The sequence below is a fragment of the Pan troglodytes genome, chromosome 8 (assembly GCF_028858775.2).
Source record: "Pan troglodytes isolate AG18354 chromosome 8, NHGRI_mPanTro3-v2.0_pri, whole genome shotgun sequence".
In the NCBI taxonomy this organism is placed as follows: Eukaryota; Metazoa; Chordata; class Mammalia; order Primates; family Hominidae; genus Pan; species Pan troglodytes.
Window position 1 is genome coordinate 51,218,028 of NC_072406.2, and position 22,952 is coordinate 51,240,979.

Genomic DNA, 22,952 nt, shown 5'->3' on the forward strand with positions numbered 1-22,952 from the left:
CATGCCCATGGCTTCAGTTGCATTCTCTATTCTCTGAGGACAATAGAATTTTAAATGTTTTGTTTCGTGTATTAGTTTTATTTTATACAAGATGCCTCATTTGCTGTAACCATAGATTCAGAGTTGCTCCATGAAAGTAATAAATGAAAAATGGTGATATTATTAGCATGCACATTTTAGGAAATTTCCCCGGTTACTCTTAATGGTTTGATTTAGTATGTGTGTTATTTTTGAAAACATATGTTGGGATGTCACAAATGGACTTAGGCTACAGAGATTTATATTCAACTTTTGACCATAGGATTCCATTTTATGTGACACTGAGAGTAAAAAACTATCTTTTCCTCCTTACCTATTTCTCTTCCTACATTCTCTGCCAGGAGGAAGGCACCGCTACATACTCAGTCTTCCCCAGCAGAGCCTGAGCGCTCTGTTTTGCCTCTGCTTCCCCTCTTCTTTCACATCTCATGACCAAGCACTTCCTATTCCATCTCCCAAATGATCAGAAAACTTTTTCCTTGACTTTTGTCACTGCCACTGCCTTTATCATTACTCTTCTTTTAGATAAAGTCTCTTAATTGGTCTTGTTGCTTCCTTTAGTCCTTCATTATTATACAGACCACTATACACACATCTGACAGAGATGCCTCACCTTTGTATGATTCAATGACTCAAATTTTCAGAATAAAATTAAAACCATCCCAGCAACAAATTTGGGATCAAATAGGGGTAGGTCTGTATCCTAGGTTCATACCCTGTCCAGCAGTGTAGTCTCAGAAAACTGAACTCCTTAAGCCTTTGTTTGTGTATCTGCCTACACTAATTGAGAGTTAGGACTGTTTCACACATACAGTGCCTGGTATGTAGAAGGGACTTAATGTTGAATGAAGGGGAGGCATTTTAAAATCCACATCAAGAAATGTTTTTCTTTTAAAAATATACTAATCTACAATGTCACTTTCCCTCCAAGCTTGACTTCTACCTTTACTTTCTGATATGGTTTGGGCATGTCCCCACCAAAATCTCATCTTGAATTGTAATCTCATAATCCCCACGTGTTGAGGGAGGGACCCAGTGGGAGATAACTGGATCATGGGGACAGTTTCGCCCATGCTGTTCTTATGATAGTGAGTGAGTTCTCATGAGAACTGATGGTTTTATACGTGTTTGACAGTTGCTCCTTCACATGCTCACACTCTCTGGCCTGCTGCCATGTAAGAAGTGCCTGCTTCCTTTTCCACTATGATTGTAGGTTTCCTAAGGCCTCCCCAGTCATGTGGAACATGAGTCAATTAAACCTCTTTTCTTTATAAATTACTCAACCTTTAAAAATTACCTGTCAACCTCAGGTATTTCTTTATAGCAGTGTGAAAATGGACCAATACACTTTCTGATAATCCTGCTTGAGAAATTGGGGGAATTCATACTACCTGGGATCAAATTGTGGCCCCAGCCTGAGCAGTCATGTGACCTTGGGGAGATAACTTACTTTCTCCATTTCAGTGTCTTCTGTAAAACCTGTAAAATGAGATTGTTTCTGAGGGTTAAATGAGCATAGCACAGTTAGAACACTGTCAGGCACATACTGATTGCCAGATGTTGAGTATTCATCTTTATTGAATTAGGACTGTGGTACCCCACTTTATGGCTCTCTATTTTGTATGACAAAATCATACTTAGTGCTTTGTTAGTAAAAGAGAGAATAATCTGAAAGTTTTTCCTGTGGAAGGAAGAAACAGAGGGGAGAAAAGGGAGTTGGTAAGTTTCAGCATTTCAGAACTTGGAGGGACAAGTCAGGTTTCTATTTTTTGGAGAAAGAGGTGGAGGCAGGATGGGTCCTAAGGTGTCATTCAAGACACACAGCCATAACTCTTTATTGAGAGTAGAGCTAGAGCCCCAGGGACTGCTATGGTCAAGTTGCAGACAAAAACTACCACTCACTGGAAGACAGGAGAGGAATATTTAGTTACGAAAGCAGTCAACAATTCAGGTGTATCTACATTCAGTCAGCAAATAAAAGTTGCTCAACTTGGTTGCTAATGGGACCCACTCTACTAACTGAGGATTTGTATAGAACTCATAGAGGAAGATGGCTTCAAGTAAGGAACCACCTTGTGCTTTTCTTGGGACTAAAAAGCTCAGGAAGCCAGTGATGAATGAAAATCTTAGTCCCACTGGCACTGTGCAAGGGGCCAGGAGAGCAGCAGCATCATAAGCCTCAGGGTGAGGCAGCCCAGGCAGGGGCATTCTGAGCTGTAGGGGAGGTGGGGCAGCCAGGGTAGGGCATTGTGAGCTGTCAGGGAGGGCATTGTGAAGTGTGGGGCGGGGCACTGTGAGCCACAAGCCTGGGCTTCCACCTGGGCCAGTGTGCTTCAGTCTGTAGGTGACTGCAGAAGGAGGAGGAGCTCCATCTGTACTCTCTTCAGGCAGTTGTGTCTCTCAGTGCTTGTTGTGTTCACACCTATTAAATAAGCTGGCTGGTCTTCACCCGCCAAGAGAAGTCAACTCATGGGAGGTGGCAGGGTACAGGCATTGGCCCAAGCCGTGGCTGGGGCCAGGCTGTGGTGTCGGCAGGCAAGCAGCAGACAAGACCATCTCTGCAAGTGCAGCACAGCCTCAGCCTAGGGCAACGGGAGTGTGCGGCCAAAGCTGTGAGCAGAGGCACAGGTGGTGGCAGACAGGAGTAGAAGTGCCCCATGGGGAACATACTGACCTGTTGTGTGTGCCCCAGGGCCAGCCCTGAGTTGGACCAGAACCAGGGGTCAGTGTGTCCCTGTGAGTCTGAGACCTATGAGGCAGCAGCTGGGGACATGATAGCAGGAGTGCCTGTGGCTGCTGCTGTAAAGCCTGGTGAGGTGACTTGTGAAGCTGGTGAGGGCCTCCATGTACACCGCAGAGGCTCTGATTACTTTAAAATTCTTACTTTAACAAAAAGTGTGTCTGCAGATTTATTCTGGTGACTTAACAGACATTGTTTACCTCCTTGTTCTAAAAGAGAAGTGGGGATGGTTTGTGGTCAAAACTTTTAAAAGACATAAAATGTAAATATAGACTTTGAATGTGTAATATAAAGATTTAAGGTTAAAATGTCAGACCTTGCCTGTGTAAGAGTGTTTGTTGCCATGGCTCCCCCTTTGTCCTCCTGACAATAGCTTCCTGTTCAAAGATAAGAAAGTTGGAGTTTTTCAACGTCTATACTGCTGGGAGAGGCAGAGGGATGGGAGGTGGTAGAAAAGAGAAAACAATTAGTTGGTTTGCCTCTAAAATTTTGCAAAGGGATGAATCTAAGTAAAAAGAATTCTGGGTAACAATACAGTTCTTGAATAAAAACTAAATTTTTCAAAATAGAAAACATTGTATCGTAAAGATATTAAATCCTTTGGCTCTTTTGTTTCATTTAAATGCCAGAGATATTATTACTGTAGAGGAAATGTGTTATAGCTCTTCTATTTAAACTTTGATTGGGCTCTGTATAGCCAAGACAATCCTAAGCAAAAAGAATGAGAACACATGGACACAGGGAAAGGAACATCACACACTGGGGCCCATCGGGGGTAGGGGGGCAAAGGGAGAGAGAGCATTAGGACAAATACCTCATGTATGTGAGGCTTAAAACCTCAATGATGGGTTGATATGGGCAGCAAACAACCATGGGACTTGTATACTTATGTAACAAACCTATACGTTCTGCACATGTATCTCAGAACTTAAAGTGAAAAAAAAAAACTTTGGTTGGGCTCATTTTTTCTGAGGTAGAATAATTAAGACTCATGATGAGTGTGACTTTTTCAAGATATTTAAGAATTTAGAATAAACAAATATGTGAATGAATTCATTATACCTTTATACACAAAGCATGTAACTATTTGTGTAAACATACTCCACTTGGTGGTGTAAGGAAAGCCTCTGAGTGATCTTACACACCAGTTAATAGATGGGTAGTGTTGGATGAGAGCCCAAAAAAGGCTCTTTATTGTCATTCTTTAGGATTACAACACAGTTTACGTATGTCTCATTTGGCCCTTTGCAGTACAAATAAGGCCTATATGTATGTTCTCCCTATGTTTTGCTAATGAAGAAATGAAGACTTAGAGATCTCACGTGACTATGGAAAACAGCTACTCAACAGAACTAAGGTTCTGTGTACTCAGAATGACATTGAAGAGACAGATATGCTGAATTTCCTTTTTAAAAATTTTAAACACTCCAGAATACATCTTATATTTTGCCAATAAAATAGACCTGTCTTTTAAAACACACTGCTCTCTTGTTTTATTCTATGAAGTTGATTTTACACAACTTACAGGCAAATTTGCCTTTTTTTTTTTTTTTTTTAAATAAGGGAGGGTCTCACTATGTTACTCATGCTGGCCTCAAATTCCTGACCTGGGCTCAAGGGATTTTCCCATCTCAGCCTCCTGAGTAGCTGGGAATACAGGCATGCACCATCTTGCCTGGCTTCATCTTATGTCTATACATTCAATTTCAATGGATAAATAAGAATAAAAGTAGAGGTAGTGAAATAGCCTAAATGCAGCAGTAAAATAAATGAGATGATAAATTTTTATAAATGATCACATCTTTTTTCTTCTCTCCCTCTATAGATTTACCTTTGGAGTCCAACCCTTCTGACCATCCAGAGGCAAGCACAATATTCCTGAGAAAATCTCAAACAGATGGTGAGACAACATTGTTTTTTCTGCCAAGAAAAAGAGTAAAAGTCTTGTTCTTTGATCAGCTGTATTATAGAAAGTATTTAGAAACTCATATTGGTTTAATTTTTTCAACTTTTCACATATTTACTTGTCTTATTTTAATATGTGATATACTCTTTTTAAGTTGTTACTGTGTTAGTGAAATCATGTAAACTTTTTGTTTATACATTTTGCCATCTTTTTATCAATGCAATTTGTCATGTGATGGAGGAGTCATAGATTTATCTTTATTTATAATTCTTTGCCCCTTTTCCCTTGCTCCAAAGAGCACATTTTAAAGATAGAACTTAGGCTTCAGCTTGGTTTCCAGTTAAACAAATAAAAGAAAACATAGTTGTTCATCAGCAGAGATTGAATCTGTGATTTTGGACTCCTCTTGCACAGTCCCCTGATCACATGTGTTTATCACATCCAAGTTTATGCTTCTTGAAACTTTTAAGTTATTAACCTTTTCATCTAATGTAATATAAATTTAAACATGCCCCACTCCTGCTTATTTTCCTTAATGTTATGTTAAATCCTCACTTGTTTGCTAAAAAGCCATACATAGCCAAGTTTTCCAGTTGATTTAAGCAGCAAGAATACAAGTGAGGATCTATAATAATATGGGAAGTAATGCAGCACAGTAAAATATGGGAGTTTGTAACCTTTCTTTTTGTAGTTTGAGTAGACTTTGCCTGTCTTGAGTCAGATATTTCTGGTTAGAATTTGTGTTCATTTTTACATTACTATAAAGAGGTACCTAAGGCTGGGTAATTTACAACAAAAAGAAATTTAATTGGCTCATAAATCTTCAGGCTGTACAAGCATGGCTTCAACATCTGCTTCTGGTGAGAGCTTCAGCAAACTTACAATCATTATGGAAGGCAAAGGGGAAGCAGGTGGTTCCACATGGTGAGAGAGGGAGGGAGAGGCAGGTAGAGGGAAGGTGTCACACTCTTTTAAACTACCAGAATGAGAATTTGCTTCTTATCATGGGGATGGCACCAAGCCACTCATAAGGAATCCACCACCATTACCCAAACACCTCCCACTAGGCCCTGTCTCCAACATTAAGGGTCACATTTTAACATGAGATTTGGAGGGGGGAAAATATCCAAACCATATCAGAGTTGTTTTTCCCAGTTCCTTCCAGAGCTATGGGCTTCTCACACATAGAGAGCATGGAAGAGGTAAAACAATAGCTATTCCATGTCCCTCAGTCTTCAGTGGTAGGAATGTTTGCCTGCAAGGCCCTTCCAGCATCAAAGGTGGAGGTGGTGTAGGAAACAAAGCATGACCTCTTAGAGCTTTTATTATGCTGGCCTTTTTTTTTTTTTTTTTTTTTGAGAAAAAAAAGATTTTTTTTTTGCTGCAGACACCATGTCCAATCAGGTTTGTATAGTCATTTTAAAATTTAAATTTAAGATAGGTTACTTTCCAGTTGTTTTGTTTTTAGTGACATGTTAGTAGATGATGACTAAGTGTGGTTTGAGATGCTTACAGCGATTCTGGTGCATCTAGAGATAGGTGCCTGGCCAGAAAGTAGTTCATAGAGCTGTTAAGATTCTGGTAAATGAGAAAATACTCATGGCTCATATATGCAAGAGTTAAACTTTTTTATTAGCTAACTTTTTCATCTGGCCTCATTTTTTTCCCCCTTTTCTTTTGTACACAAGGATTCTTTCATGTGTATGTAATAGAAACAAAGAGCAAACTGGGTTCAAAAAGTAAAACTAAGTTTTTAGATTTTACTTTATGAGATTTATCATGCCAGATAATTTAAATATAAATTGTTGAAAGTAATTTTTAAATGGAATTTTTCCTCATTTAGGAGTATTCAGTAAGACATTAACTACTACTCTTAGTTTATAGTATTTGTATCAGAAGTGACCTTTTTTTCATTCTTAGTACAAGAGAAAAGAAAAAGCAACTATACAGAGTGTATACGTAAACAGTCAAAAAGTTAAGAAATTGATAGTTTGATATAAAAATATGTCTCTCTTGATTCCTTTAAATTATAATGGGGACCCAGTGGTGATAGCATGGACTTCTTTTTGTATTTTCCTAAGTATTGAATTTATCCAGAGAGGTCTTCAGCTTAGTGTGTCCACCTTTTAAGAATTTCTGACATTTAAGTTAAATTTCAATAGTCTGGTTGTGTCATAAAGATCTGCCTTAAATATTTAATCATATTTTTAATCAAATAACAAAAATAGAATAGCTAAGAAATAACAAATAACAGAATAACAAATACAGAATAATAAATATGAAAAATAGAATAGCTATCAGCACTGTCTATTGACTTTGTCATAGCAGATGAAAGCATACCTTCCTCACTACACCATGACCTTATTTTTCTCCCTCTGTTTCTTCCAATTGTAGCACACTTTTTAATTAAATCAGTAATATTTACATGATTATGACTATGCAAATTCTATTCACTGCTAAGTCATATGGTGTTTTCGCTGTGCCTCTGCATTATATGTCCTTCATTCCTTCTCTGAAACAGTTCTGAAATCTGAGCATTTCTGCACTTTTTCTGGGTCATCTCTTTTTCCCTAGCCTATGTTACTTTACCCAGCCAAATGCAATAAGTAGCCCCTGGCTGGTCTGTTTGCTTTCACATCCATTATTTTTTAGCATGAAGCTAATTTTCTGACTATATTTGTTTGCCTGTTTTCTAACAGCTGTTTTCCCTTCAAGTGTTGTAGCATTTATCACATGCCTTTCAAAGATACTTTCCATCTGCTAAAACACATCTGTTCCATTTTTTTTTTTTTTTTTTTTTGCCGTCGTTAGGGAGGCAACTTTCTTTGGCATTTTGTCATTCTAGTTCAATATAGAGTGGCTTTCCCTAGATATGCTCGATGTCTGCTTTTCTGTGCTAGCGCCTTAAAGTCTTTTGGGATCTCACATAACTGCCATCTTGTGTGGGATCACCTGAGTCCTAGATTCTGTTTCCTGCTGTCCTGTTATCCTCTCTAGTTGTACTTGAGCACATTTTCCTGGGCAAAGATGTTTAGGGATCTGGCCAGTCTTAAAATCCCTCCTTTTTGATAGAGAGTAAACTTCTAGGTTGAATCTAAACTTTATGGTTCTGAAGATATTTCACAATTGTGCTCTCATTACAGTGTTGTTCTTGACTCTATTGCCATTGTGAGATACATTATTTATGACCAAGTTTTATGTATCTGTGGAAGCTTTTTAGAAGCTTCTTGCTCACTGAGAGTCTGAAATTTCTTAATAACAGCTTGGTGGGAATCTTTTCATTTTATTGAGGCTACTATGTCTGAAGACTATCTCTTCTTGGGAATTTTTTTATTTTCTCTGTTTCTTTTTTTCTGATAGTCTTGTTATTCAGACACTCAGCTGCTTAGACCAGTATACTTGCATTGGTTTTTAATTTTTCCTCTTTGATTTTTCAGTTTCTGTGACTTCTTACTCTAATATTTCTATTGCATTTCATATCTTTTTCAGTGTGTTTTTAGTTTTTTTTTAAGTTTTATTATTATTATACTTTAAGTTTCAGGTTTTTAAAAAAGTTTTGCTCCTGATTTTGACTGGTCCATGAATCCCTTTTTTCTGTTGTTTTGATCTCTCTTGTTGGAGGCTTCCTTCCAATGTGTGGTGGTCCCTGGCTTTATTTGGAAGCAGGACTTCTGTTAACTGATAGCACTCAGTGTGAGGTTTTGGAAGCCAAACTAGCTTTTCATTTGCGGGACTTCAGTGTATTATATGGGGATCTTTACTAGAGTCAGTTCAGTTTCTTCTGAGAAAGGATCTCCCAATTTTCTGCCTGGGAAGTAAAAGAATGTCTACTTGCTTTCCAAAAGCAGAGTTAGGGAAGCAAGTTGGAGTTCTATTTTTGGTGTACAGTTTTCTTTATATCTCAGGTTTAAGCTGTGGTATTTCTGAACCTAGAAATTCTCAGGTTTGGTATATCCAGAGAACACACATCTGTTTCTTATCAGATGGGAGGACAGGTGGACTTGGGGCTCTAACCACAGATTTTCTGACCTTGCTGGCTTTTGTTTTACATTTTACCCTACTTTCCAAAGTTCCATTTGCCTGTAAGTTCACAGCTTGCCTTTACTTCTACAAGACAAACTGGCTTGCTTCTCTTCCAGTCACTTTCTGTAGGGACCAAAGTTGTGCTTCTGTGTTATTTACCACTACTTTATGTACTTTTTATGTCCCAGCATTTATTAAAAATCATCTCTGTCAACCTTCTCTCCTGATCCTGTGTGTAACCTGTATTTTATGTATGAGTAATGAGATTTCCAGAGGCAGAGGAAATAAATTTGTGGTCAATCTATTATATTTAATCCAAATTTAGGACCTATATTTACATGTGAATCAAAGTTTAATTTCAATATAATTAATGGTATTAACCCAGACAATTTTTTATTGATGTATCTATAATAAGCGTATCATACTTTTCTCCTAAGGCCTTGTTTAATATTTTTATTCAAACTTACACTGCCATATTATCCAATTACCTCACAACATAGATGGAGCTGTTTTCATGAATGCCCAAAGTGTTAGAAATATTTAAGTTAATTAAAATTTGTTTATTTTTAGCTTGGTCAACATAGCAAGAACTCATCTCTACAGAAAGGTTAAATAACAAATTAGCCCGAGGCATGGTGGCATGTGCCTTTAGTTTTACCTACTCAGGAGGCTGAGGCAGAGGATCGCTTGATCTCAGGAGTTTGAGGCTGTAGTTAACTATAACTGCACCACTGCACTCCAGCCTGGGCAACAAAGGGAGACCCTGTCTCAGAAAAAGAAAAAAGTTATTATTTAAAAACATATCTAAAATTTTTCCTGCCAAAAAGGAAAGAGGAAAACATAAACTTGAGTTTTCATTTTATTTTATAGTTGCTGGGAAGAATGCCGTAGTTTATTTATTTATATATTTTTATTTCCAAAGGGTTTGGGGGAAACAGGTGGTATTTAGTTACATGAGTAAATTCTTTAGTGGTGATTTGTGAGATTTTGGTGTACCTGTTGCTTGAACAGTATCCACTGAACCCAATTTGTAGTCTTTTATCCCTCACCCCCTTCCCACCCTTTTCCCTGTGTCCCCAAAGTCCATTGTTTCATTCTTATGCCTTTGCATCCTCATAGCTTAGCTCCCACATATGAATGAGAACACATGATCTTTAGTTTTCCATTCCTGAGTTACTTCACTTAGAATAATAGTCTCCAATTCAATCCAGGTTGCTGGGAATGCCATTCATTTATTCCTTATTATGACTGAGTGGTATTTCTTAATCCACTTGTTGATTAATGGGCATTTGGGCTGGTTCCATATTTTTATAATTGAAAATTGTGCTGCTGCAAACATACATGTGCAAGAATCTTTTTTTGTATAATGACTACTTTTCCTCTGGGTATATACCCAGTAGTGGGATTGCTGGATTGAATGGTGGTTCTACTTTTAGTTTTTTAAGGAACCTCCACACTGCTTTCCATAGTGGTTGTACTAGTTTCCATTTTTACCAGCATTGTAGAGAAGTGTTTTCTTTTCACTGCATCCACACCAACATCTATAATTTTTTGATTTTTTGATCATGGCCATTCTTGCAGGAGTAAGGTGGTATGGCATTGTGGTTTTGATTTTCATTTTCCTGATCATTAGTGATGTTGAGCATTTTAGTGGTATATCTTCTTTTAAGAATTGTGTATTTATGTCCTTAGCCCACTTTTTGATGGGATTGTTTGTTTTTTCTCTTGCCCATTTGTTTGAGTTCCTTGTAGATTCTGTATATTAGTCCTTTGTCAGATATATAGATTGTGAAGATTTTCTCCCATTCTGTGGGTTGTCTGTTTACTCTGCTGATTGTTCCTTTTCCTGTGCAGAAACTCTTTAGTTAAGTCTCACCTGTTTATCTTTGTTTTTGTTGCATTTGCTTTTGGGTTCTTGGTTATGAAGTCTTTGCCTAAGCCAATGTCTAGAAGGTTTTTCTGATGTTCAACAATTTTTAAGGTTTCAGGTTGTAGATTTATGTCCTTTATCCATCTTGAGTTGCTTTTTGTATAAGGTGAAAGGTGAGGATCCAGTTTCATTCTCCTGCACGTGGCTTTGCCAATTATCGCAGCACCATTTGTTGAATAGGGTTTATGTTCTTCAATTTATGTTTTAGTTGGCTTTGTTGAAGATAAGTTGGCTGTATGTATTTGGGTTTATTTCTGGGGTTTTCATTCTCTTCCATTGGTGTATGTGCCTATTTTTATACCAGTACCATGCTGTTTTGGTGACAATGGCCTTATTGTATAGTTCAAAGTCAGATAATGTGATGGCTCCAGATTTGTTGTTTTTACTTAGTTTTGTTTTGGCTATGCAGGTTCTTGTTTGGTACCATATTTTAGGATTGTTTTTTCTAGTTCTGTGAAAAATGATGATGGTATTTTGATAGGAATTGCATTGAATTTGTAGGTTGTTTTTGGCAGTATGGTCATTTTCACAATATTGATTCTACCCATTCATGAGCATGGGATGTCTTTCCATTTGTTTGTTATCCATGATTTCATTCAGCAATGTTTTGTAGTTTCCAATGGCATATCAAAAAGATAATCTGCCATGATCAAGTGGGTTTCATATCAGGGATGCAGGTATGGCTTAACATATGGAAGTCAATAAATGTGATACACCACATAAACAGAATTAAAAACAAAAATCACATGATCATCTTAATAGATGCATAAAAAGCATTTAACAAAATCCAGCATCCTTTTATGATTAAAACCCTCAGCAAAATTTTCATACAAGGGACATACCTCAATGTGATAAAATCTATCCATTACAAACCCACAGCCAACATAATATTTAGTGGCAAAAATTTGAAAGCATTCCTCCTGAGAACTGGAACAAGACAAGGATGACCACTCTCACCACTCCTATTCAATATAGTACTGGAAGGCCTAGCCAGAGCAATCACACAAGAGAAAGAAATAAAGGGCATGCACATCAGTAAATTGGAAGTCAAACTGTCACTGTTTGCTGATGATATGATCGTATACCTAGAAAACCCTAAATACTCCTCCAAAAAAACTCCTAGAACTGATAATTGAATTCAGAAAAGTTTCAGGATACAAAATTAATGTACACAAATCAGTAGCTCTGTTATACCCCAACAGCAACCAAGCTGAGAATCAAACCAATAACTCAACCCCTTTACAACAGCTGCAAGAAAAAAAAAAAACCTTAGGAATATACCTAAGCAAGGAGGTGAAAGACCTCTACAAGGAAAACAGCTTCAGTGTTTTTAATGTGTTAAAATGATGGGCAGCAGGTACAGTGGAAGAAGTCAGTGGCTGGGCATTGGCGTCCAACGGGTACTGGACCTTTGATGGTAAGGCTTTGGTTTTGACTTACTAAAATATGAGGTGTGATTATTTTCTAGTTTTTGTCATTAAACCTTAATACTACTAAGTAAACCCTTCCATTTCTCATTAAAGACTATACAATTTCATACTCTGTGATTTATGCTGACTGAAGTTAGATTTGTTTCTGTCTATTTTTGACTATCTTAAATAATACCTATAAATAGTAAACTGTTAGTAGTGTTTTTGTTGCAATTAAATGTAGTAAGTTTTACCTCCAAATTATAACTGAATTAATTTGTCAAGCACTTGTTGAACTTTTTGGTTTATTCAAAATTTTATGCTGAGCAGCGGGAGGTAGGAACAGTTAGGGCCCTCCCTTACTCTTATGGAGAGACATACTTTCTCATGAAGGGAATACTCTGCTGGAATTAGTATCTTGTAACCAGTTAGTGTACAAAAAAACATGTTTTGGTGAGGCTACTGGCAAAGAGATCCAAGAGGGTAGATGGAGTCAAGCTTGCTGAAACAAGGAAGGCGAAAAGCATTATTCCAGGCAGAGAACGGGGTAGAGCAGGAAAATGCCTAGGTGCAGGTTAGATGATTTATAGAACAAAATTAATCAAGTTTTGAAATGAATGGAAAGTATTCTCTGAGAGTCCTATTTGAGTCATGTCATGTCAGTCTTATTTAAACATGAAGCGAAAGTTAAATTTTTTAAGTTGTCATCTCTTTTCAGGGTGTGAGAGAATATTTAAGTGACACTCTTTTTATCCTCCTCATAAGAAAACAGGACTAGAGAAACCTATGTCTTCCTCACTTGTTGGTGGACTAGCAGACCTGGTACATAGAGCCTCTGAATCTGAAACACTTGTTTTGTCACAATATTGCCTGAAATATTACATTTAGGATTAGTAACTTAATAAATGTATTAGTCTTGTATTCATTGCAGTAAAATGGTCTTGTACCAATATTATTTAATACATTACATTTTACTGTAGTGAATAAATAACAGAAATAGAAATTCTCAGCTGTTTTATGCCAGTATAGAAAAAAACAATCAAATCTTACTTTAAACTTTTCTCATTATTTATAAAGGAAATTAATAAAATCCTTGTTAGGTTTGATGATAGGTACCATATTAAGGGCAGCATTTTATAAACCATATCTCAAACATCATCTGTGGAAGTTAAGAGCCTCCAGTGGGTTTTCTATAGAGTGCACATGATACCACACTCAGGCAGTTCATGGAGTATAAGAAATATCCTAGTGCTTTGAAAAATTTGACATTTTAACCAATGAAAAAGTACACTTTGATAAGTTTAACTTATACTTCCCTTCCCCTTCAGGTATCTACTGAGCATTTTACTCAACAATACAGTTCATGTTCGACAATATTCCTTGATGACAGCACTGCCAGCCAGCCTCATCTTACAATGACACTAAAATCATCAGTACAACTATAATGCCAAGGGACAGACTCCTTTATTCAAAAATTATTTCAGCCATTTGGTTGTACTCTTCAGCAATCAGTTTAAGAAATTGGAATCAACTATATATTGATATCCAGATTCTAAATATTAAGTATCAATTTCTCTTTTAATCTTAGATGCCATGGTGGAAGGAAAAAACAGCAAATAAGCAATCCCAGAAAAAGTGTAGCTATTTATTTGATGCCTTTATGCCTTAAGGCAATGTTGAATGCAATGAGAAGGATAGGTTCCCTTTATTGAATGATTTTTGTGAAATATTAGTTTTTCAGTGCATTGTAGGCCTAAATCAATGTGTATTACTTTGGACATTAGTCTTGGAAGAAGGAATAGCTTTTTCTCTTCTGGCACCACAGTGTATCTGCATTTGATTTTATCCTATTGTGCATGAGCACCTCATGGACCACAAAGATGTGCTTTGAGAGCATCCTGAGATGAAGTTTATTTTAAAAGGAACAACAACCAACACCACCACCAGCTCCACTGGGTTTGTCTAGTGTACATCATTATCACCTCTTTGGGTTATGAGTATTTATTTTTAGAACACAATTTGGAAAGTGCTAATTTAGAATATTAATGTATTCATCTTTAACTTCACTTTTCATTCTATAAACATAACTAGCTTATAAACAATTTTATTTCAAATGCTCTAGCATTTTTCACCAATTCAATTGTCAGTCACTTTTACTTTAATTAAAAATGGCAGCTGGCTCCTGACTTGGAGACACCTCCCAGCAGGGGTTGATAGACACCTCATACAGGAAAGCTGGCATTTGGCGGGTGCCCCTCTGGGACGAAGCTTCCAGAGGAAGGAGCAGGCAGCAATCTTTGCTATTCTGCAGCCTCTGCTGGTGATACCCAGGAAAACGGTCTGGAGTGGACCTCCAGCAAACTCCAGCAGACCTGCAGAAGAGGCCTCTGAGTGTTAGAAGGAAAACTAGCAAACAGAAAGCAATAACATCAACATCAACATCAACAAAAAGGACAACAATGCAAAAACCCCATCAACATCAAAAGGTCATCAACAGCAAAGATCAAAGGTAGATAAATCTATGAAGATGTGAAAAAACCAGCATAAGAATGCTGAAAATGCTCAAAACCAGAATGCCCCTTCTCCTCCAAAGGATCACAGCTCCTCACCAGAAAGGGAACAAAACTGGATGGAGAATGAATTTGACAAATTGACAGAAGTAATCTTCTGAAGGTGGGTAATAACTAGCTCCTCCAAGCTAAAGGAGCATGTTCCAACCCAATGCAAGAATGCTAAGAACCTTCACAAAAGGTTACAGGAACTGCTAACTAGAATAAAGAGTTTAGAGAAGAACATAAACGACCTGATGGAGCTGAAAAACACAGCACAAGAACTTTGTGAAGCATACACAAGTATCAATAGCACAAGAAAGGATATCAGAGATTGAAGATCACCTTAATGAAATAAAGTGTGAAGACATGATTAGAGAAAAAAAGAATGAAAAGGACAAAACAAAGCCTCCAAGAAATATGGGACTATATGAAAAGACCAAATCTATGATTGATTGTTGTACTTGAAAGTGATGGGAAGAATGGAACCAAGTTGGAAAATACTCTTTAGGATGTTATCCAGGAGAAGGTCCCCAACCTAGCAAGACAGGCCAGCATTTAAATTCAAGAAATACAGAGAACACCACTAAGATACTCCTTGAGAAGAGCAATCCCAAGACATATAATCATCAGATTCAGCAAGGTTGAAATGATGGAAAAAATTTTAAGGGCAGCCAGAGAGAAAGGTCGGGTTACCTACAAAGGGAAGCCCATCAGACCAACAGCAGATCTCTCTGCAGCAACCCTGCAAGCCAGAAGAGAGTGGGGGCCAATATTCAACGTTCTTAAAGAATGTTCAACCCAGAATTTCATATCCAGCCAAACTTAGCATCATAAGTGAAGGAGAAATAAAATCCTTTACAGACAAGCAAATGCTAAGGGATTTTGTCACCACCAGGCCTGCCTTACAAGAGCTCCTGAAAGAAGCACTAAATATTGAAAAACTGGTACCAGCTGCTGCAAAAACATAGCAAAATATAAAGACCAACGACACTATGAAGAAACTGCATCAACTAATATGCTAAATAACCAGCTAGCATCATGATGACAGGATCAAATCCACACATAATAATATTAACCTTAAATGTAAATAGGCTAAATGCCCCCATTAAAAGACACAGACTGGCAAATAGGATAAAGAGTCAAGACCCATTGGTGTGCTGTATTCAAGAGACCCATCTCATGTGCGGTGACACACATGGGCACAAAATAAAGGGATGGAGGAATATTTACCAAGCAAATGGAAAGCAAAAAAAGCAGGGGTTGCAATTCTACTCTCTGATAAAACAGACTTTAAACCAACAAAGATCAAAAAAGACAAAGAAGGGTATTACATAATGGTAAGGGGATCAATGCAATAAGAAGAGCTAACTACCCTAAATATATGTGTACCCAGTACAGGAGCACCCAGATTCATAAAGCAAGTTCTTACAGACCTACAAAGAGACTTAGATGTCCACACGATAATAGTGGGAGACTTTAACACCCCACTGTCAATATCAGACAGATCAGCGAGACAGAAAATTAACAAGGATATTCAGGACTTGAACTCAACTCTGGAACAAGCAGATCTAAAAGACACCTACAGAACTCTCCACCCCAAATCAACAGAATATACATTATTCTCAGCACTTATTCTAAAATGGACCACTTAAATGGAAGTAAAACACTCCTGAGCCAATGCAAAAGAATGGAAATCGTAACAGTCTCTCAGACCATAGTGCAATCAAATTAGAACTCAAGATTTAGAAACTCACTCAAAACTGCACAACTATATGGAATCTGAACAACCTGCTCCTGAATGACTATTAAGAACAACCTGCTCCTGAATGACTACTGAGTAAATAATGAAATTAAGGCAGAAATAAAGAAGTTGTTTGAAACCAATGAGAACAAAGACACAACATACCAGAATCTCTGGGACACAGCTAAAGCAGTATTTAGAGGGAAATTTGTAGCACTAAATGTCCAGATCAGAAAGTGGGAAAGTTCTAAAATCAACACCCTAACATCACCATTAAAAGAACTAGAGAAGCAAGAACAAACAAATTCAAAAAGCTAGCAGAAGAAAAGAAATATCTAAGATCAGAGCAGAACTGAAGGAGATAGAGACTCAAAAATCCCCTCAAAAAATCAATGAATCCAAGAGCCGGTTTTGTGAAAAGGTTAACAAAATAGATAGACTGCTAACCAGATGAATAAAGAAGAAAAGGGAGAAGAATCAAAATGATACAATAAAAAATGATAAAGGATATCATCACCAATCCCACAGAAATACAGACTACCATCAGAGAATACTATAAACACCTCTATGCAAATAAACTAGAAAATCTAGAAGAAATGGATAGATTCCTGGACACATGCACCCTCCAAAGATTAAACTAGGAAGAAGTTGAATCCATGAATAGACCAATAACAAGTTCTGAAATTGAAGCAGTAATTAATACCCTAACAACTAAGAAAAGTCCAGGACCAGACGTATTCCCAGTCAGATTCTACCAGAGGTACAAAGAGGAGCTGGTACCATTCTGAAACTATTCCAAACAATAGAAAAAGAGGGACTCCTGCCTAACTCATTTTATGAGGCCAGCATCATCCTGATACCAAAACCTGGCAGAGACACAATAGGAAAAGAAAATATCAGACCAGTACCCCTGATGAACATCAAACGTGGAAATTATCATTTAAATACTGGCAAACTGAATCCAGCAGCACATCAAAAGCTTATCCACCATGATCAAGTCAGCTTCATCCTTGGGATGCAAGGCTGGTTCAACATACGCAGATCAATATATGTAATCCATCACATAAACAGAACCAATGAGAAAAACCATATGATTATCTCAATAGATGCAGAAAAGGCCTTCAATAAAATTCAACACCACTTCATGCTAAAAACACTTAATAAACTAGGTATTGATGGATAATAAGAGCTATTTATGGCAAACCCACAGCCAATATCATACTGAATGGGCAAAAGCTGGAAGCATTCCCTTTGAAAACCAGTGCAAGACAACGATGCCCTTTCTCACCACTCCTATTCAACATAGTATTGGAAATTTTGGAAATTCTGGCCATGGCAATCAGGCAAGAGAAAGAAATAAAGCGTATTTGAATAGGAAGAGAGGAAGTCAAATTGTCTCTGTTTGCAGATGATATGATTATCTATTTAGAAAACCCAATTGTCTCAGTTCAAAAACTCCTTAAGCTGATAAGCAACTTCAGTAAAGTCTCAGGATACAAAATCAATGTGCAAAAATCACAACCATTCCTATACACCAATAATAGACAAACAGAAAGCCAACTCATGAGTGAACTCCCATTCACAGTTGCTACAAAGAGAATAAAATACCTAGGAATACAATTTAAAAGGGATGTGAAGGACCTCTTCAAGGAGAACTACAAAACATGCTCAAGGAAGTAAGAGAGGACACAAACAAATAGAAAAATATTCCATGCTTATGTGTAGGAAGAATCAGTATTGTGAAAATGGCCACACTGGCCAAAGTAATATATAAATTCAATGATATTTCGATCAAGCTACCACTGACTTTCTTCACAGAATTAGAAATACTACTTTAAATTTCATATGGAACCAAAAAAGATCTTGTATTAGCTAAGAAAATCCTAATCAAAAAGAACAAAGCGGGAGGCATCACGCTACCTAACTTCAAACTATACCACAAGGCTACAGTGGCCAAAACAGCATGGTACTGGTACCAAAACAGATGTATAGACCAATGGAACAGAACAGAGGCCTCAGAAATAATGCCACACATCTACAACCATCTGATCTTTGACAAACCTGACAAACACAAGCAATGGGGAAAGGACCCCCTATTTAATAAATGGTGTTAGAAAAACTGGCTAGCCATACGCAGAAAACTGAAACTGGACCCCTTCCTTACATCTTATATAAAAATTAACTCAAGATGGATTAAAAACTTAAACATAAGACCTAAAACCATAAAATCCCTAGAAGAAAACCTAGGCAATACCATTCAGGACATAGGTGTGGGCAAAGACTTCATGACTAAGACACCAAAAGCAATGGCAACAAAAGCCAAAATTGACAAATGGAATCTAATTAAACGAAAGAGCTTCTGCACAGCAAAAGAAACTATCATCAGAGTGAACAGGCAACCTACAGAATGGGAGAAAATTTTTGCAATCTATCCGTCTGACAAAGGTCTAGTATCCAGTGTCTACAATGAACTTAAACAAACTTACAAGAAAAAAACAAGCCCATCAAAAAGTGGGTGAAGCATATGAACAGACACTTCTCAAAAGAAGATATTTGTGTGGCCAAAAAACATATGAAAAAAAGCTCATCATCACTGGTCATTAGAGAAATGCAAATCAAAATCACAATGAGATACCATCTCATGCCAGTTAGAATGGCAAGCATTAAAAAGTCAGGAAACAAGATGCTGGAAAGGATGTGGAGAAATAGAAATGATTTGCACTGCTGGTGGGAGTGTAAATTAGTTCAACTTTTGTGGAGACAGTGTGGTGATTCCTCAAGGATCTAGAACCAGAAATAGCATTTGACCCAGAAATCCCATTACTGGGTATATACCCAAAGGATTATAAATCATTCTACTATAAAGACATATGCACATATATGTTTATTACTGCACTATTTACAATAGCAAAGACTTGGAACCAACCCAAATGCCTGTCAATGATAGACTGGGTAAAGAAAATGTGCCACATATACACAATGGAATAATATGCAGCCATAAGAAATAATGAGTTCATGTCCTTTGCAGGGACATGGATGAAGCTGGAAACCATCATTCTCAGCAAACTAAGACAGGAACAGAAAACCAAACACCACATGTTCTCGCTCATAAGTGGGTGTTGAACAATGAGAGCACGTGGACACAGGGAGGGGAATATCAAACACCAGGGCCTGTCAGGGGGTCAGAGGCAAGGGGAGGGATAGCATTAGGAGAAATACCTAACGCATGTGGGGCTTAAAACCTAGATGATGGGTTGATGGGTGCAGCAAACCACCATGGCACATGTATACATATGTAATAAACCTGCACGTTCTGCACATGTATCCCAGAACTTAAAGTATAATTTAAAAAAACATGGCGGCCAGGCATGGTGGCTCATGACTGTAATCCCAGCACTTCAGGAGGCCAAGGCAGGCCAATCACCTGAGATCAGGAGTCCGAGACCAGCCTGGCTAACATGGCAAAACCCTGTCTCTACTAAAAATACAAAAATTAGCTGAGTGTGATGGTGGGTGCCTGTAATTCCGCTACTTGGGAGGCTGAGGCAGGAGAATCACTTGAACCCAGGAGGCAGAAGTTGCAGTGAGCCAAGATCATGCCATTGCACTCCAGCCTGGGCAACAAGAGTGAAACTCCATTTCTAAAACCAATAACAACAACAACAACAACAAAGAGGCAACTTTACACTCATGATAATGTCACTTCCCTCTCTCCCTTATCATAGTAGTAGAGATAAAATTGTGTTTCAGTAAAAACTGGATTCAAACCCTGTCTCAAGTCCTGAGCTTTGGGACCTATTGAGTAATCGGTAAATGTTTGTATTCAGCTAAGCCTCTAAATCCTTGAGCAACAACAACAACAACAACAACAGGTCACTCTGGGTCATGTCCCTGGCTTCTTCTGAATTCAAAAGTTTTTATATGATAGTATATAATTCAAAAGGAGTTTTAAACATTACTCCATTAATCTTGCTCAAACAAATTTCATGCTTTTTTCCTCATTATTCTAATTTTTAGAAGTCTACTTCTGAAAGTAAAGTAAGTTTTAATTTCCCATCAACAAGTTTGAGAAATTATCATTTGGTATATTCACTATTAGTGAAATAAAGGTTTATTGAGCAAACTAATAGGGCACATTGGCTTCAAGAAAAGATTTTGAAAAATGTTTATTACGGGTTAGTAGTGCACTGTTGTCAATGGGGTAGATGGAACTCATTGGGATCACTTTTGCAAGGTTTGTTTTCAAAATACATGTCTGCAAACATTTGTGTCTTCCCACCTCAACCTTCCCTCTATCTCTAGGTACTGAGAAGCCCTTTAGGAAAATTGGAATGGATGTGAGGCATCGTCATGTGAAGAAAAGCATCCCAGAAGGTTCTGATTTTCACACCAACTCAATCATTCCAAACTTTGCTGCACTTTGAAATCACCAGGGAAATTTTTAACAATAACTCTGATGCCCAAAGTCCTACCCAATGCTAATTAATTAAATAAAAAAGTCTCATGTTGAAAATAAGGCAGTTATTAAAGCTCCTCAGTTGATTTTAATGTGCAGCAAAGTTTGAGAGACACTGCTTAATTTGAATTTAGGACGAGAAACTGCTCCGATTTAGCGGGACCTTGGGCAAGTCAGTTTTAAGGTTTCTTTCCCTAATCTGTAAAATGAGTTTTGGATTAAATGTCATATAAGGTCATTGGTCCTTTCCAGCATGTAACTTCAAATTCTGTGATTTTAAAATGATTTTAGAGATGAAAACTATTTGAAGCACTATAGACATATCCATCTTAAATGCTAATGTTACAGGCTTTTTAAAAAGTGTTAATATTGTATAGACCTGTTATTAAAATTCAGATTTGCCTTCCCTCAGTTATTCTGAGCCTCATTCTAGATGCTGAGGGCAATGGAAGCACATAACTTATGCAAGAGAACCTCTTGTTTTGTGATATGCAGCATCTGTGAGTAACTTAGGAATACAGTTACATATATCTGAAGAGGTGTATATGTTCATAAATATTTCAGTTAAACTAGTTGAAGGTACCTGCCATTCACATTATACTGTGTCGTGTTACACTGCCTTGTTAGCACAGCTTATTTTAGGATCACTGCACCTATCATTGATTTCCTGTGTGCTTATGTTTACTAATATATTTTTAAATAATTATGCAAAAGTGATTTCAAATAATTTTGTTATAAAGCACTTTCATTATGTATTTTTAGGGAAATAATTTAAAATGGGTGGGAGGAGATAGTGAACTAAATTAAATGCAGGACCTAACACCTTAAAAAAGAAAACACTACTGTATGTCTTAAACATATGGACACATAGATGTAAACTGCATGAAGCTGTGTGCGGTGGCTCATGCCTGTAATCCCAGCACTTTGGGAGTTCCGAGGCAGGTGGATCACTTGAGGCCAGGAGTTTGAGACCAACCTGGCCATCATGGTGAGACCCTGTCCCTACTAAAAATACAAAAATTAGCTGGGTGTATTGGTGCAAACCTGTAGTTCCAGCTTCTTGGGAGGCTGAGGCATGAGAATTGCTTGTACCTGGGAGGTGGAAGTTTTGGTGAGCCAAGATTGCGCCACTGCACTCTAGTCTGGGTGACAGAGTGAGACTCTGAGTCAAAAAATAAATAAATGCATAAAATAAATTGCATGGGATGAAAGGTTTTGTGGGTAGAAGAGCATATAACAGGGAAATATGTTGTTATTTATATATTATAATCATCAACAGAAACATGTCTTCTAAAAGCATACTGCCTTGAATTTTGGTTCTCATATTTTTGCGAAAAGCTAAGAAACAAAAACAAGAAAGTGCCCTTATGGTACTGTTCTGAACTATAAGATTTGAATTTCAGAGCCGCTAGGAGTGTTTCCTCTGCCCCCCTTTTAAAAAATGTCTTCAAGCCTAACAAATCATAACATTTATTGTTATGAATTTTTTTCCCTTCCACAGTGTGACCTTGGTGATATATTAACATATCAAGCAAAGGTGAGCTTTTCTAAAACCTGTCTTGTTATTCTGGCTAATTACTTTGCATGATATCAAGCTGAGCGTTAGGTCACAGCTCTAGACATCATAAGCTGTATTGTGCCTACTAAAATATCAAAGCAAATTATTTGTGTTTTCTTTGGTCCTTGAGACTTTATAAATGATTGAGTATCCCAATGAGTATGATTTTATATTGATTATATTTATATTTACTGTGATAGAAATATAAAATTGATACTTTTTTCAAAATCTATTTTTAGTTTAGATTTCACAGACTTAACACTATTGCTATCATGAGCTAGATAATGCTTTGTGAGGACTGTCCTGTGCATTACAAAAAGTTTAGCAACATTGATGGCCTCTACCAACTAGATGTCAGTAGTAACCCATGACCCAGGTTGTGGCAATAGAAAATATTCCTTGAGAACAATATTGTTAACATAAATTTTTAGATGAAAATATAACTTTTCTATGATAAAACGTTTAGTATAAAGTGTGTCATGTATTTACATTATTGAAAATCTGTAGTGTTGAGCTTAATAGAAGGCAGCTGGATTCTCTCTTTCTTTGCAATTTGCTTTAAAGAAGCAATAAGATGACCTAGCCTCATGCAAATATA

At 37.3% G+C, this 22,952-nt stretch overlaps 1 protein-coding gene across 1 annotated transcript; it reads left to right on the plus strand.

Moving 5' to 3' along the window:
• Window positions 1–2,327: 2,327 nt before the first annotated feature.
• Window positions 2,328–21,200, plus strand: LOC112204556 (cyclin-Y-like protein 2). Its single transcript, XM_063781692.1, has 3 exons — window positions 2,328–2,871; window positions 4,605–4,679; window positions 13,376–21,200. The coding sequence occupies exons 1-3, from the start codon at window positions 2,697–2,699 to the stop codon at window positions 13,384–13,386; spliced, it is 261 nt and encodes an 86-aa protein (XP_063637762.1). The 5' UTR covers window positions 2,328–2,696; the 3' UTR covers window positions 13,387–21,200.
• The last annotated feature ends 1,752 nt before the right edge of the window (window positions 21,201–22,952 follow it).

Coding starts and splice junctions, on each gene's coding strand:
- LOC112204556 (XM_063781692.1), top strand. CDS start 2,697: ATGGGGAACATACTGACCTGTTGTGTGTGCCCCAGGGCCAGCCCTGAG. Junction 2,872..4,604: donor TGAGGTGACTTGTGAAGCTG/GTGAGGGCCTCC, acceptor CTCCCTCTATAG/ATTTACCTTTGGAGTCCAAC.